Below are 14,971 nucleotides of genomic sequence, written 5' to 3'. Positions count from 1 at the left end.
GACTCCTCACCACCCCGGCTGCGGAGGAGCCGGGGCCAGGCCCGGCGGCGGGGTATCGGGGCAGCGCCCCCGGCCGCAGGGCCCAGCCCGGGCGCCCGCCCCCTCCGCGCATGCGCAGTCGGAGGGCGCCCTGGGTAGGGAGCGCGCGGCCCAGGTTTCCCCCGCAGCTGGGAGGGGCCGGGAGCCGTCGGCGGCCCAGCGGACGCCGGGAACTGCGGCCAGTCCACCCACCGGAGGGGGGGCCGCGTTAAAAGGGAGAGGGGCGGAGCTGGGTACGTCCCGGGAGGGTGGAGCCTGACGCCGGAGGCACTTCACTCAACGGCTTCCTCCCGCGTCCCCCGGGGAATGGAAGCCCGCGCCCCTCTACGAGGGGGAACCATACTCTCCCCGAGGGAATCCTGGGCGGCCCCCCTCTTCCTGGCTGCCCGGACCGCTCCGTCCTCGAACCAGCCGCAGCGAGGACACCCTGAACGGTCACTGATATGAGCACTGACAACCAGGGCTCTCCCAGCGGGGCCCCGGGCCGCTCTGAAAACGAGCGCCCCTCAGCATCTGTCTCCCAGGGGCGCCGGTCCCACCGCCTAGACAGCTGGGGGCCTCCGCTAGGCTTCCCCCTGCCCGACCCGGCGGCTCCTCTTCCTCCGGGAAATTTCGTCTACTACAGCCCGCCGTCCCGTAACGAACGCGGGCCCGTTTTCCGGTGGTGGGCTGGCGGGGTAGTACGCGTGGGGCGGGCCCACGGCACGAGGCCGGGGTGCAGAAACGCCGTGCACCGTCTTCTCAGGGCCCGCCGTCCGCCAGTCAGGCGGCCACAATGGAGCCTCTCCACCCGCAAACACACGCCCACCCGCCCGCTCAGACGCGCGGGCTACCCCGGAGTTGCGGAGGGGAGGTACTGCGCATGCGTGGGGGGAAGGGCGGGACGCAGGGGACGCACGGCCTGCGCGTCGGGGCGGATGCAGTTCCGGCCGCTCCGGAGCCTCTGCTTCCGGCCCGCCCGGAGCCGCGCCCGCTGCAGGCCGCGCCCGCCGCCCTGCCCCGCCCCGTCCTGTCCCCCGTCGCTCGTCCCCGCCCCGGCCGAGCCGGTTGCAGCAGCAGCAGCAGCTGCAGCAGCAGCAGCGTCGGCAGTACCAGCTGCTCCTTCCCGGCGGTCGACCTCCGCGGGTCCCTCCCTGGCTGCAGGGCTAACCGAGGTAGAGGCAGCAGCACCGGCAGCTCCTTCCAGGCGGCCGACCAACCCGGGTTCCGCCCCGGCTGCAGGGAAAACCGAGGTAGAGGTGCCAGTACCGGCTGCTCCTTCCCGGCGGCCGACCAACCCGGATCCCTCCCCGGCTGCAGGGAAAACCGAGGTAGAGGTGCCAGTACCGGCTGCTCCTTCCCGGCGGCCGACCAACCCGGATCCCTCCCCGGCTGCAGGGAAAACCGAGGTAGAGGTGCCAGTACCGGCTGCTCCTTCCCGGCGGCCTCCGATCTCCGCGGGTCCCTCCCCGGCTGCGGGGAAAACCAAGATAGAGGTGCCTGTACCGGCTGCTCCTTCCCGGCGGCCAAACAACCCGGGTCCCTCCCCGGCTGCAGGGAAAACCGAGATAGAGGTGCCAGTACCCGCTGCTCCTTCCCAGCGGCCTCCGATCTCCGCGGGTCCCTCCCCGGCTGCAGGGAAAACCGAGGTAAAGGCGGCAGTACCGAGTGCTCCTTCCCGGCGGCCGACCACCTCGGGTTCCTCCCTGGCTGCGGGGAAAACCGAGGTAAAGGCGGCAGTACCGAGTACTTCTTTCCGGCGGCCTCCCATCTCCGCGGGTCCCTCCCCGGCTGCGGGGAAAACCGAGGTGAAGGCGGCAGTACCGACTGCTCCTTCCCGGCGGCCAAACAACCCGGGTCCCGCCCCGGCTGCAGGGAAAACCGAGGTAGAGGTGCCTGTACCAGCTGCTCCTTCCCGGCGGCCAAACAACCCGGGTCCCGCCCCGGCTGCAGGGAAAACCGAGGTAGAGGTGCCTGTACCAGCTGCTCCTTCCCGGCGGCCAAACAACCCGGGTCCCTCCCCGGCTGCAGGGAAAACCGAGGTAGAGGTGCCAGTACCGGCTGCTCCTTCCCAGCGGCCTCCGACCTCCCCGGCTGCAGGAGAGACCGAGGCAGAGGGAGGACCCAGCGCCGCGCCGCCCGCCCCGGAGACCTCCGCCTCGCCCTCCGAGCGCCCCACCCTCGGGAGCAGCATGGGTAAGTCACCCTTCCTCCTCCGTCATCGCCGGACATTTCTCTCTCTCTCTCTCTCTCTCTCTCTCTCTCTCTCTCTCTCGGCGTGTTGCATGCAGGCTGGGCAGCATTTCTCGCGCACAGTTGCCGAATTCTCAGATCTCCGGAGCGCGAGGCGGCGGCCCTTGGCCCGGGGAGAGGGGGCGCACGCGGGGCGCACGCCGGGGCCGCGCGGGCGGGGAGGGCCCCGGGAGGAGCGCGGGGCGGCTCGGGGCCGCCGCCCACCTCGGCGCCTCGGCGCCTCGCTCCCCGCCTCCACTCTGCCAGCCCCCGAGCCGGTGCCTCCATCCTCTGCCCCACCCGCCGGTCCTCCCGAGGTCGCCCCGCTTCCTTTCCCCCGGCGTCTGCGGGGCTGCGAGCTTGGGTGGGACCGCGAGCAAGACCACTTCTCCGAACTCCCCCGGCCTGCAGACCGCTCGTTCCCCAGCGGGGAAGTGCGAGCAAGTCGAGTGTGAGGGCGATTTGACCACCTGCACGGAAAGCATTTTCTTTGGGGTGGAGCGGACTGGCGCACAGGTTGAAAGGGATGACTTGTCAGAGGCCAGGAGAGACGTGAGGGAGGATGGACAGGAGCCGCTAGCTGTTGTTGGATGACTACACTGTGCAAATACTGCTGTGCTCAACCCACTTACTGGGCTCCTTCGCCTGTCTGCTGTAAGCAGGAAACTGCGCCGTGCAGCCTGTTATGTTACCAAACTTACATTAGTAATTCCTTCCCAGCTTCCCCTGACTAATCTACATAATCGGATTCCTTTGTATATAATAGTAAATCTGAAGAGATTGGTTTTAATGAAATACTTAAATGCAGATATGTTTTCTAAAACTACATATAACTTACCCTACAATTTCCCCCCCTAATGTGTTGCTTAACTGTTAAATTAAGCGATTCCAAAGCCTCTGGTGAATTTCATAATTGTAATTAAACGCCGAAAGTTTTTAAAACATACAGTAGCAATTTGGGAATGCCATATTAATTTTTACATGTTCCCTGGTTGGCTTTCACTCCTGTCTTATCATAATTTCTTCTTTTTAAATGTGCTCCATAGGCATCTGTCAACCCAGACTTTCCCCTCCCCTTTGTGCAAGTTATTTTAAGCTGAAATGCGTGCGGTCCTTTCATCTGCTGTACAGTGCTCCGCAGACCCAGCGTTAGGTCATGGCAGCTCAGGATCTTCAAGGAAGTATCTAAATCTAGAAATGGTTGGTGTCCATGGAGCTTACTTGAAAAGCAAATGCTTCAAGGTCTGATTCAGACCTTTGGCCATATATCTGGAAGAAGCCAATGTTGCAGGAAGTGGTATGAATGAAAAATGAATCTAGGGCCCTGGATTTTATTTTCATTTGTTCACTGTTTTCCGTTTTAATGTACCATTAAGTGTGCTGAAAAATTGGGTGGCCCATTTATATGTATGTACCTAGCCTTTCTCTGAAAGTATAGTTTTAAGTAATTATTAATAGAGGTTATTGGACACATGTCTTTCTCTTGAACATACAAAAATCTTCTCAATTATAACCCACAAGTTCTTTCTGTAAAATACATTTCCCCATGTTTCAAAGTGAGCTAAAAAAATATGTTTAATGTAAATTTTAACTTACATGTTGCATCAGTACCTTTTCAATGGGGAAAACCCAATTCTGTTGTATTATTAGTGAATAAAAATAATTAAAACAAATGTAATTATTTACTTAAATAATAATCTTGAAAATCGTGAATGTTATTGCTTGATTTTAAAAAGGCCAAATAGAAACCCCTCTCATAACTCTTGATTAAATTCATCTCTCTCTTTCATAGAGCTCTGTTTGTACCTTATTGGAAGCTTTTTAGCACTTACATAATCTGCCTTATAATGGAGCTGTTTATGTGTGTGTAGTGCATTTAATCATGAGTTCCAGAAGATAAGCATTTTCATTAATTTTTGTGTCCTCAACAATGCTTTCCACAGAGTAGGTATTCGGTAAATCTTTGTTGAATTAACATCTATCATTTTTAACAGGTGAACCTGAAAGTATGACTCTATACAAACATTTGGGTTGATAGGTGTTCTGAAAGTGTGGAGGGAGCAAAACCAAGAAGTATAATTATACTATGACTGGCTCGCTCTAAAAAAAAAAAAAATTGGGTTATGTTAGTGATAGGGTTTTCGGGCAGCCTCCAGGCAAGCCATTTCCTTCTATACTATTTCCAATGGTAAGGCGATTGAGTGTATGATCCTTAGGTACATACGATAGTGTAAAATTGAAACCTTGGAAAGCAATTTTATATTCTGAGCTAAGGAAGTTTTTATAATTATTCATGTACACATAAGGTGGAAGGTGTACTGATTAATATTGGGGGGGATCACGTTTTAATCTGTCATTATAAAAAATAAATAAGGTGACTTTTACAAAAGGTATTCTCATGGCAGTGATTTTTCTCCCTAAGAAAGTGAAGGAAACTTCTTATATAATTTTATGGACCATGCTTTTATTTTATGTATATATTTTATTTTCAGTTTAATGTGTATTTAATATTTATTGAATGTCAGCCGTGTGTAATGTACTGTGGGAGGACAAAGATGAATAAGACATATTTCAAGTTGCTTATAATCTTAACAGGAAGGATGTAACATACATAGGTAAATATACTAGAAATAAAGTAAAAGTTACATTACAAATAGCCTTGCCGGAACCCGTTTGGCTCAGTGGATAGAGCGTTGGTCTGAGAACTGAAAGGCCCTAGGTTTGATTCTGGTCAAGGGCATGTACATTGGTTGCAGGCACATCCCCAGTAGGGGATGTGCAGGAGGCAGTTGGTCGATGTTTCTCTCTCATCGACATTTCTAGCTCTCTATCCCTCTCCCTTCCTCTCTGTGGAAAATCAACAAAATATTTTTTAAAAAATAGCCTTTACACATATATTATAGAGTCAGGATGGAGGGATGATTTTTGAAAAATTATGTTATTTGAAACAAAGGTTGGGTAAGTTTCTGAAAGGTACAAATTAATGAAGGTTGTTAAATCAGGTTGGGGTTTGGAGGAGAGAAATGACATAAATGAAAATAGGTAGGGAATATTTAAGGAATTTCCAAATAAGATTAAATAGCCATATTGGCTGGAGCAAAAGGTAAGGAAATAGTGGATGGCAGAGATAAAAAAAAGTATCTACACTAATAAAATAGTAAAATGCTAATTGACCATACCTTCGCTATGCCCACACCCAGTCAGAGCCAGTATGCAAATTAACCCAACAAAGATGGTGGTTAATTTGCGTACGCTGAGGGAGGGAGAAGTGAAGACAAGACAGCTTAGAAGGAAGAGGGAGGAAAAGCGGAAAGCAAAGTGGCTGCCAGAGGGAAAGCTGCAGCGGGGCGGGTGGGGCGGGGCTGGGCGAAGCAGGTGGCGGTGGCAGCAGTGGCCGCTTGCAGGAATCTTCCTGCAAACGGGCTCCTATCCTATATAATAAAATAGTAGTATGCAAATTGTCCCCTTTACAGGTAGTTCTTCTGGGAGTTTGACCAGGGGGTTGGGCAGGCCAGGGGAAGGAAGGGAGTACCCGGCCAGCCTCTGCCAGCCGCTAGGGACCCTACAAGCATAAAATTCATGCACTGAGCCTCTAGTTTACAGTAATAAAAGAGAAACATGCAAAGTGACCATCGGTCCACTATGCCCACCAGCCAATCAAGAGGGAATATGCAAATTAGAAGGACAAAGTTGGAGGTCACCCTGCTGTTCAAGGCACAGAGTAGCCAGTCAGGGGCAGGATGCCTGCTTTGAGAGGGAGGGAGGGAGAGAAGGGATCTGCAGGAGCTGCACTCCAGATGCAGCAGTGAAGGCAAAGATGGCAGGCTCTGGCCCGAGTCTGCAGTGAAGATGAAGAAGGCAGACTCCAGCCAGAGGGAAGGCCTGGGTCCCAGGTGCTGGAGGAAAACCGGTGCTGGAAGCCAAGGGAAGAAAGGCCTATTGCACAAATCTCTGTGCAATGGACCTCTAGTTAATAGATACAGACCAAGTAATGCAGGACTATAAATGCCAAGCTGAAGAAGTTTTTGGGTTTGAATTGTTTATTGAGGAACTATTAAACATTTTTATTTAGTGAAGTGATGGAGCACATCTGTGGGAAAATTAACCTCTTAATTGAGTTCAGGATGTATTAGATGAGAAATTAAACAATGCTTCAGAAGCAATGGTTGTTGCAGTTTGGATGAAAGTACTGAATGGCTTGAACTAGGCTCAGGCAGTGGGAATGGAATATTGCAAATAAAGAACAGCATTTACTTGGTAACAGATCGAATATGGAATTGAGAAAGGAGTTACACATTATCGCCTTGGCAGTAATGAGAATGTGAGGTCTATTAATTTGTTGAATCCATTGGAAGAGGAAACAGCAGTAATCCATTTTGGACCTTTAGAGTTAGACTTTTTGGTCTGCCATTTAGATTATCTGTTCCTTGAAGACAATGACTTTCTTATTAGGTTCTGAATACATTTCTAGCACTAGTGTCTGGCTCATAGCAGCTATGCAGTAAAAATTTATTGACTGACTGAAACTAGGTACAAAGTATTTAACAGACAGTTATTTTAGCTCTCAAGAGAAGATTCCAACTAAAGATCTGGAAGTTATCCACAAATATATTGATCATCTTTACACTGAATTTTCAATTGACCAGAATGATATAAGAAATCAAAAGATAGAGAATACCTCTGGCTGGTGTGACTCAGTTGGTCGAGTGCCATACCATGCACCGATAGGTTGCTGGTTCTGCTCTCCTCTTGGGGCACATGCCTGCGTTATGGGCTAGATCCCCAATAGTGGGCCTGCAGGAGGCAATCAATTGATGTTCTGCTCTCACGTTGATGTTTCTTTCTCCCTCTCCCTTCCTCTAGATTCAAAAAATCAATAAGAACATTTTGAAAATAGAATAGACTCTCTCTTTCATAATTTATTTGTGTAGTTTAGCCTTTGGCAAGTTACTTAAGCTCTTTAAATCGCCGTTTCATGTATATCTTTAAAATATTGTTATTGAATAAGAACCAAGGAGTAGATTTCAAATCTGTTTCTTAGGGAGTTAATATCAATTATAATATAGAAGCCTTGAAGATTAACGCTTTGCACTCCGCTGTCCCCTCTCCGGGGACATGGGAATTCTAGCATATCACTCGATGTCCCCTCTCAGGGGACACTGCAGTTTATTAGTGATTACGGGGAATTGAGTTATTTCAGCGCACGTTTCCGCCGCAAAGTAGCGTTGAGTAGCTGGTAGCCAATGCCCAGAATGGTTCGGAGTGCAAAGGGTTAATTACCTAATAAAGAGTTACTGGCCCTGAAACCAAGGTCCATCTCTTTTCTTTCCTTTAAAAAACTTTGCTCCTTGAACATTAAATATTCTTTTAAAGGAAAACGATGGCATGGCAATTTTAAAAAGTCACCAAAGCACAGGGCTGCTGGATAGTTTGAACAGAATGTAATTTTCTTACATATTGGAAAACATTTTTTAACCTAAGAATTATATAAAATTATTTATATGAATATATAAAACCCTATGATTTTAAACTTAAAAATTTATTTAAAATCTTATATAAAAAGAATTTTAAGTAACATTTGTAATTTTAAATATCTAGGAAGCGCCATAATTTATGGGTGTTTTCATAGCCAAAAAACACAAACAAACCAGGAATAATTTTATTTTAACAACAAATTTGTCATTTTGTTAAAAACTATTTTCTTTAATTCTTCTGAAAAATATTCCCTTTTGATGTTTTATTAGGTAACTCCAGGATAAAAGGTGAGACTATTCATTAGAAAGAGCAAACATTACATTGATATATTTATCCTCCATAGAAATGCATGTTTGCCTATAGAGTTATAAGTTATTTGGCCTCAAAATTATTTAGAACAAAGATAGAAAATTTACATGATTTGATAAATTTCCTTTTGGTTGCAAAAATGCATTTTGTGGGAGGGTAGTGTTAAGCTCCAAGAGAATTAACTGTCCAATGTGCCACATTTCTGGCTTTGATATAGGTTGTACATTGAACAGTCACTCAAAACAGAAACACAAGACAGCTATATCAGGCATTACGGAAAGTGAAATAATAAGTGGTGCAATGGAGCCACATTTTCTGCTTTTTAAAAGCTTCACTTCTAACTGGTAGATGAAGAATAATAAGCAATGAATAATAGATACAGATAAGGCCCTGATTCCCAAAACATAAATGCCAAAGAATTTAAATGAGAGGTTAGATCATATTTAGCTTTTTAGCATCTAGTACAGCTCCCTGAAATTTGTAAGTGCTTATTATTACAATCATCTGGAAAATTTTCTCTAGAATTCACTTACTTAATCAGTTACACAGTACGAAAGGTAGAGTATGTACTCAGCACTGTACCACCCTTGAGACACTAGGGCAGAGAGTGCTCCCTGGTACATTTCATTGTGATTTTTTTTAATTTAACATATTCAGATCTATATAGATAGTTATTAGCTAGTACAACTATCTAACATATTTGGGTTATAAATTCATTCTTAAAGAGTTTACATTTATATAAATCAAGATACACGTAGTCCTTGCTTTGCATAGCTCCAATATGCATGGGATCTGTATGAATTTTATTTAAGATGAGAGGCCCAGTGCACAAATTTGTGCACGGGTGGGGTCTGGCTGGCCCAGCCCCAATCAGAGATGATTGGGGCTGGGCCTGTCAGGAGGAGGAGATGACGGGAGGTTGGCCAGCCAGCCTGCCTGAATCAAGGCCCTAACAGGGCCCCCAATCAAGGGGAAGGGCCTTAAGTGATTGGCTGGCATGCCTCTGCCCCCAGTTGGGGTTGAGGGGGCCAATTGGGGAATCGGGGGGCCAATTGCGGGCATAACCAGCCATGGGGAGGGGTGGTGGGCTGGCTGGCCTGCCCCTGAATGGGGTAGGTGGGGGATGCAACCTGGGGAAGAGGCCATGGTTGGTTGGCCAGCCGGCCCTGCCACTGATGGGGGTAGGGGTGCTCATCAGGGGCATGGCCTGCCAGGGGGAGGGGCTGCAAGGAGGTTGGCTGCCCAGCCATGCCCACTATTGGTGTGGGAGTTATGATATGCGACGGGTCTATTGTGATGGGCAGGCTGATGGTGGCGTGGCTGGCCAGGGGGACTGGAGGGGGCATTTGGCCAGCAGTCTTGGCCCTTAATCGGGGTAGGAGAGTCCGATCAGAGGCAGGCCAGCAGGGGGTAGGGGCTGTGAGGTTGACTGCTGGCCCCACTCCCTGATCGGCTTGTTCGCTGGCCACAGTGGGTGTCATAGTGACCGGTTGTTAGGTCGTTAATAGTCATTACGGTAGCTTCATTTTATATACAATAGATTAGGGGTGTCGAACTCAATCAGAGAAGGGGCCAAAATCTAAAATCCAGCCTAAATCGCGGGCCGAATGGTTTACTGAACAGTCATAAACTGTCATTGTGATGGAAACGCAGCGGAGTGCAGTGATGACAGCGCGGTGTGGGCCACATTGCAAGGCCTGGCGGGACGGATTTGGCCCGCGGGCCTTGTGTTTGACACATATGTGATATAGATGATGGTACTGTGCAAAATGTCTGTTCAATGGAAAGATCCTGGACTTTGAAGACATACATCTGGATTTATCCCAATGCTGGCACTTACCTTTCTGGGCAAGTTACTCAGTTTCTGAATTTAAATTTCTCATCTTACTAAAATATAGGTACTAATAACATCTATTTCACAAGGTAGTTATTGATATTACATAAAATAATATGTACATAAATTTTTAAATTTATTTTAAAGAGAGAAGTGGGGAGAGAGACATTGATTTGTTGTTCCACTTATTTATACATTCATCAGTTGATTCTTGCGTGTGCCTTGATCAGAGATTGAACCTGCAACCTTGGCATATCAGGGTGATGCTTTAACCAATTATGATACTCTGTCAGAGCTATCCATATAAATTTTAATTTCTGTTTCCAATGCTGAAAATACTATTTTGGCGAAATATTATTTTGTACTGTTGGTTAAAACCAAAGGATATAGTGCTACTTGTGTTATTTTAATCAAATCATGCAGTGAGTACAGAGTTATTGTAGCGGATTATAGTTTTCAAAGATGACCACAAGCAATATCTTTTGCCCCACATATTTTTCTAGAACTTGCTACTGCTCCCCATTGAGAGTTGGGGAATTCACTTCCTGTTGGATTTGCGCATGCCTGTTGGTAACCAGTAGAAGGCTGCGGAAGTGACGCTGTGTGATTTCTCAGGCTCGCTCTTAAAAAGTAATGCTGCTTCCACCTTGTTTGTTGAAACACTGGCGGCTTGGAGCACTAAGTCTGAGACCCGGAAGCTGCCCTGTTGTGAGGAAAGCCACGTGGAGAGGCCTAAGGTTTCAGGTGGTCAGTCCTAGCCTTCAAGTCCTTCCAGACCAGTCCCTGGACATGTGAGTGAAGGAGCTATTACACTGTGCATTCAGATGATGCCAGCCTCAGCCATTGAATCACTCCCAGCGATACCTCTAGACTTTGAGACTCTGCTCCAGACCTGGTGGAGCAGAGAGACAAGCCAACTTCATCGTGCCCTTTGTGAATTCCTGGTTCAGAGAATCTGAGCTCAATAAAATGGCTTTTGTTTTATGTCAGTAAGTTTGGGGTGGTTTGTTATGTAACAGTAATAATTGGAACAGTTATAAAACTTTAAAGATACATTGTCTCAGTAAGAAACAGATTAAAGTGGAAAGTCCATTCTTTCTTAATTTTTTTCCAGAAGGTTGTTCGAGAAGCAGTTTGGAAACCGAATCATTTTTTCCCCGTTAGAAATAATGTATATTGAATAGATCTATTCCAGACCCACAGATGATTTCCTGGTTTAACCTTTCTTATACATAGTACACTGAACTTCTTAAGTTCATCGAACCACCCCTACTAGCCTTAACCAAACCATTTTCAGCACTAGTGTTAGGGGTGTCTTTCAGGTCAGTATGCAGCATCTTGTTCATATATGGCTGCCTCTGAATGCTGGCACTGGCTAACTGCTTTTTAATTATCCAAATCAACAGTTTTTCTACCTCTTCAGTTGCCTATGCCCTTGTTTCTTTCACACCCTTAGCATCATTAGCACTTGTGATGGCTTCCTTATGTTTTAAAACTGTGCATTCCCTCCTTTGTTGTCTGAGAGACTTTTTGCCATGTTGAGGTATCAATGTGAAAGGGTTGTCAGGTCTAAAACTGAAGTTTAGTTTCACAACCCAGACATTTTTTCAGGAGCCCTCAGGGGCGGGAGGTGACGCCCCCTCACACCTCTATTGGTGCCACTGCTGGCAGTACAACTTTTGGGCCAGCCCTGGGCTGCTGGGCAGCTGCCATCCAAGGCTTACCTGCTCCTCAGGCCGGCCCTGGGTGGCTGGGCAGCCAGTATCCGAGGCTTGCCTATGCCTCAGGCCAGATCTGGGTGGCTGGGGAGCTGAGGGGACTGGGCAGCTCCTAAGGCAGATGCATGGAATGGCTGGGCCTGCCAGGGGACGGGGGCGGGGTAGGCCTGGGCTTGCTGCTCACCTGCCGCCCTGGTGGGATTGAGGGGACTGGGTGCCACCATCTTGTGGCTGTGGGCACTGCCATCTTTGAGGGTGTGGATGTCAATTAGCATATTCCCTCCTTATTGGCTATGGGTGCTACCATCTTTGCAACAGAATGAGGGTCAATTAGCATATTCCTTCTTTATTAGATAGGATACTTTTATATATAGTTTTTCTTTTTCTTTAGAAAAAAATCAATTTTTCAAAACTTTTTTTCTAAGAAAATAAATATTAATCTTGTTTGTGAATGATAACTTGGGATTTTTAATAAAGTATCGTTTTAGGTTTACTAGATTAGTTACTAGTTAAACTAGGCATCAATAGAAATGTAAGTGTTATTTAATGTACTTTTTTAGGCTACTTTTTCCTGGGTTGACATGGAAAATAAATGATTTCTCATTTCATAATAGAGGATTACATCATATTTTTGAATTGTCATGAGCTGATAATGCACAAAAGTCTATCAAAATGTATATCTTACTTTGAAGTAAGAAAATGCCTAAAATTCTAATATGAGAGTAGCATCCTAGGCGGTCCTCAGTATCCTATGAGGGTGTCCATGAGATCAAAACTCTTTGCATAATACAATCAAGACATCGTTTGTCTTTTTCATTGTGTTGACATTTGCACTGACAATGGTGCAAAAGCAGTTGTGGGTAAAACTGCTGATGTTTTAGTCTGTGTGAATCAGGGTAGTAGTAGCACCAAACTATATTAGTAATTATGATATTCTTCTTCTTTTTTTTTTTTAATCCTCACTTGAGGATATTTTCCATTGATTTTTTAGGGAGAGTGGAATAGAAAGGGAAAGATGTGAGAGAATCACATTGATTGGTTGCCTCCTGCACGGTCCCCAACCAGGGCCTTAGTGGGGGGTGAGCCTGCAACAGATGAACGAGGTACATGCACTTAACTGGAATCCAACCCAGGACCCTTTAATCTGCAGGCTGTTGCTCTATCCACTGAGCCAAATTGGCTAGGGCTAGTTATGATATTCTTCACCATCATATTCTTGAAATGAAAAATACCACTTTCATTTAAGAATGTCCATAATGCAGCAGGAAAATAGTGTTTTTTAAAAATCTCAGCCTTTGTGTAAAATTAAAAATATCCTATGTGATGAAATGGAAAGTACATATAAATACTTACATTATATTACAAAGTCTGGTGGTAATTTGAAGAAAAACATGTGAGTAACTGTTTGAATTGTGAGCTGACCAAGGTATTTTTTCATGGAATAACAGTTTATTTGAAGGAAGTGACAAACTGGTTTTTCTTATTTGGCAGTACTCATCTTTTCAGTACAGATATTTTCTCACAAATGAATGAGGTTAATTTGCCATTTAAGGAATCCAACTGACTGTATTTTTTGCCAGTAATAAAGTTGGAGTTTTTAAGAAAAAATTAGAATTTTAGAAAACTTGTATCACCTTGAACTGGACAGGGTCCCAGTACTTAAAGAAGTCTTTTAATAAGATTAGTGATTTTAACAAATGTGGTATTTTAAAATAGTACAGTGAAATGTGTCAATATTTGAAATGTATGCATAACTCTCACCAAATTTTTTAACGACCAAATGCATTGATGGTAAATATCTTGTATGTATATATGATACAAAGTGCAAGAAACCAATGGATTGTAATGTAAGAGTTGGAAACATTCATTAATATTGTTTCAGATTTCACATATCAAAGCATAACAAATTACCACTTGTTATGCTTTGATATGTATCAAAGAATATCCATGATTATCTGAAAAGGCTATTAGCATATTCTTGTTTTTCAACTATGTACATATAGTAGTATGTATGATGAGACTAGGTTCTCATCTACTCAACCAAAATAACAAATTACAAAAGATTGAATACAAAAGCAGATATGAGAATCATTGTCTTCCATTATGACAGGCATTATGTAGATTTGTAGAGAAAATGTCACTCCTTTCAGTGTGGTACATATATACAATGGAATATTACTCAACTATAAGAAAAGATGAGTACTGCCATTTGCAACCAAATGGATGGATCTTGTGAATATCATGCTAAAATAAATAAGTCACATAGGAAAAGTCAATAAAAAATTATTTCATTCATATCTTTTATATAATAAAAGTCTAAGCAAGCATTATGGTGGAATGACCAGAACGACTGGTCGCTATGACATGCACTGGCCACCAGGAGGTAGATGCACAATGCAGGAGCTTCCCCTTGGTGGTCAGTGTGCTCCACAGGCTGCTCAGCCAGAAGCCGAGCTCAGGGCTGGTGAGTGCAGCTGCAGTGGTAGGAGCCACTCCCACCTCCGCAGCAGTGCTAAGGAGCAACAAGCCAAGCAGTAAGGAATAGTGAGCAGGCAGGTAGTAAGGAGCACGGGAGCCCAGACTGTGAGAGGAATGTCTGACTGCCAGCTTAGGCGCGTTTCCTGCTGGGAGCAGGCCTAAGTTGGTAGGTGGACATCCCCTGAGGGGTCCCAGCCTGCGAGAGGGCACAGGCTTTGCTGAGGTCCCCCTCCCAGTACACGGATTTTGTGCATTGAGCCTCTAGTGTTGGATATAAAACTGAAATCAACAAATGACAAAGAAGACAGACAAATAAAAACTCATAAACAATAGTATGGTGGTTACCAGAGGGAAAGGGGAGTTGGGAAGGTAGAAACAGGTAAAGGGGGTCAAATATATGGTGAACACAATGCATTATGCAGATGATGTGTGATAGAATTGTATACAGGAAATCTATGTAGTTTTATTAACCAAACCAGAGGCCTGACGCACCAGATTTGTGCAAGGGGCTTAGTTGTCACAGCTGCGGCGGCTTGCCTCGGCCCTGCATCCCGAGCTTCATCTAGAAGGTCGTCTGGAAGGACATCCGGAAGGTCATTTAGCTGTCTGATCTAATTAGCATATTTATTGTTATAGACAGAGGCCCAGTGCACGAATTTGTACAAGGGTGGGCTCGATCCCCACTATGGGGTGTGCGGAGGCAGCCGATCAATGATTCTCTTTCATCATTGATGTATTTCTTTCTCTCTCCCTTTCCCTTCCTCTCTGAAATCAATAAAAAAATATATTTTTAAGAAAAGAATGCTGAAAAAGATATTCTGCAACAATTTGTGGACTATTCATATTTTATATATACAGAATGAATACTTCATATTTGACTTAGATAAAATTTTATTTAATAAACTTG

General features: G+C 45.8%; 1 protein-coding gene across 14 annotated transcripts in view; it reads left to right on the top strand.

Annotated features, from left to right (window-relative positions):
* Positions 1-237: 237 nt before the first annotated feature.
* Positions 238-14,971, top strand: part of RAP1GDS1 (Rap1 GTPase-GDP dissociation stimulator 1) — a 114,503-nt gene continuing 99,769 nt past the window's right edge. For 5 of the 14 annotated variants that reach the window (XR_004983140.2, XM_045570625.1, XM_036411038.2 and 2 more), the window contains exon 1: positions 246-2,214. Coding sequence is in view for 13 of the 14 variants with exons in the window: in XM_045570625.1 (XP_045426581.1) it covers positions 483-2,214 (1,732 nt within the window). In the remaining variant the exon portion in view is untranslated. Of the gene's footprint in view, positions 2,215-14,971 lie in introns of all 14 variants that reach the window. The other 9 variants (XM_036411013.2, XM_036411020.2, XM_045570646.1 and 6 more) reach the window with 8 other exon arrangements.

Source organism: Pipistrellus kuhlii, unplaced genomic scaffold, assembly GCF_014108245.1.
Source record: "Pipistrellus kuhlii isolate mPipKuh1 unplaced genomic scaffold, mPipKuh1.p scaffold_m20_p_1, whole genome shotgun sequence".
Lineage (NCBI taxonomy): Eukaryota > Metazoa > Chordata > Mammalia > Chiroptera > Vespertilionidae > Pipistrellus > Pipistrellus kuhlii.
Note: the sequence above shows the minus strand (reverse complement) of the source record. Positions and strands in the feature narration are given on the sequence as shown.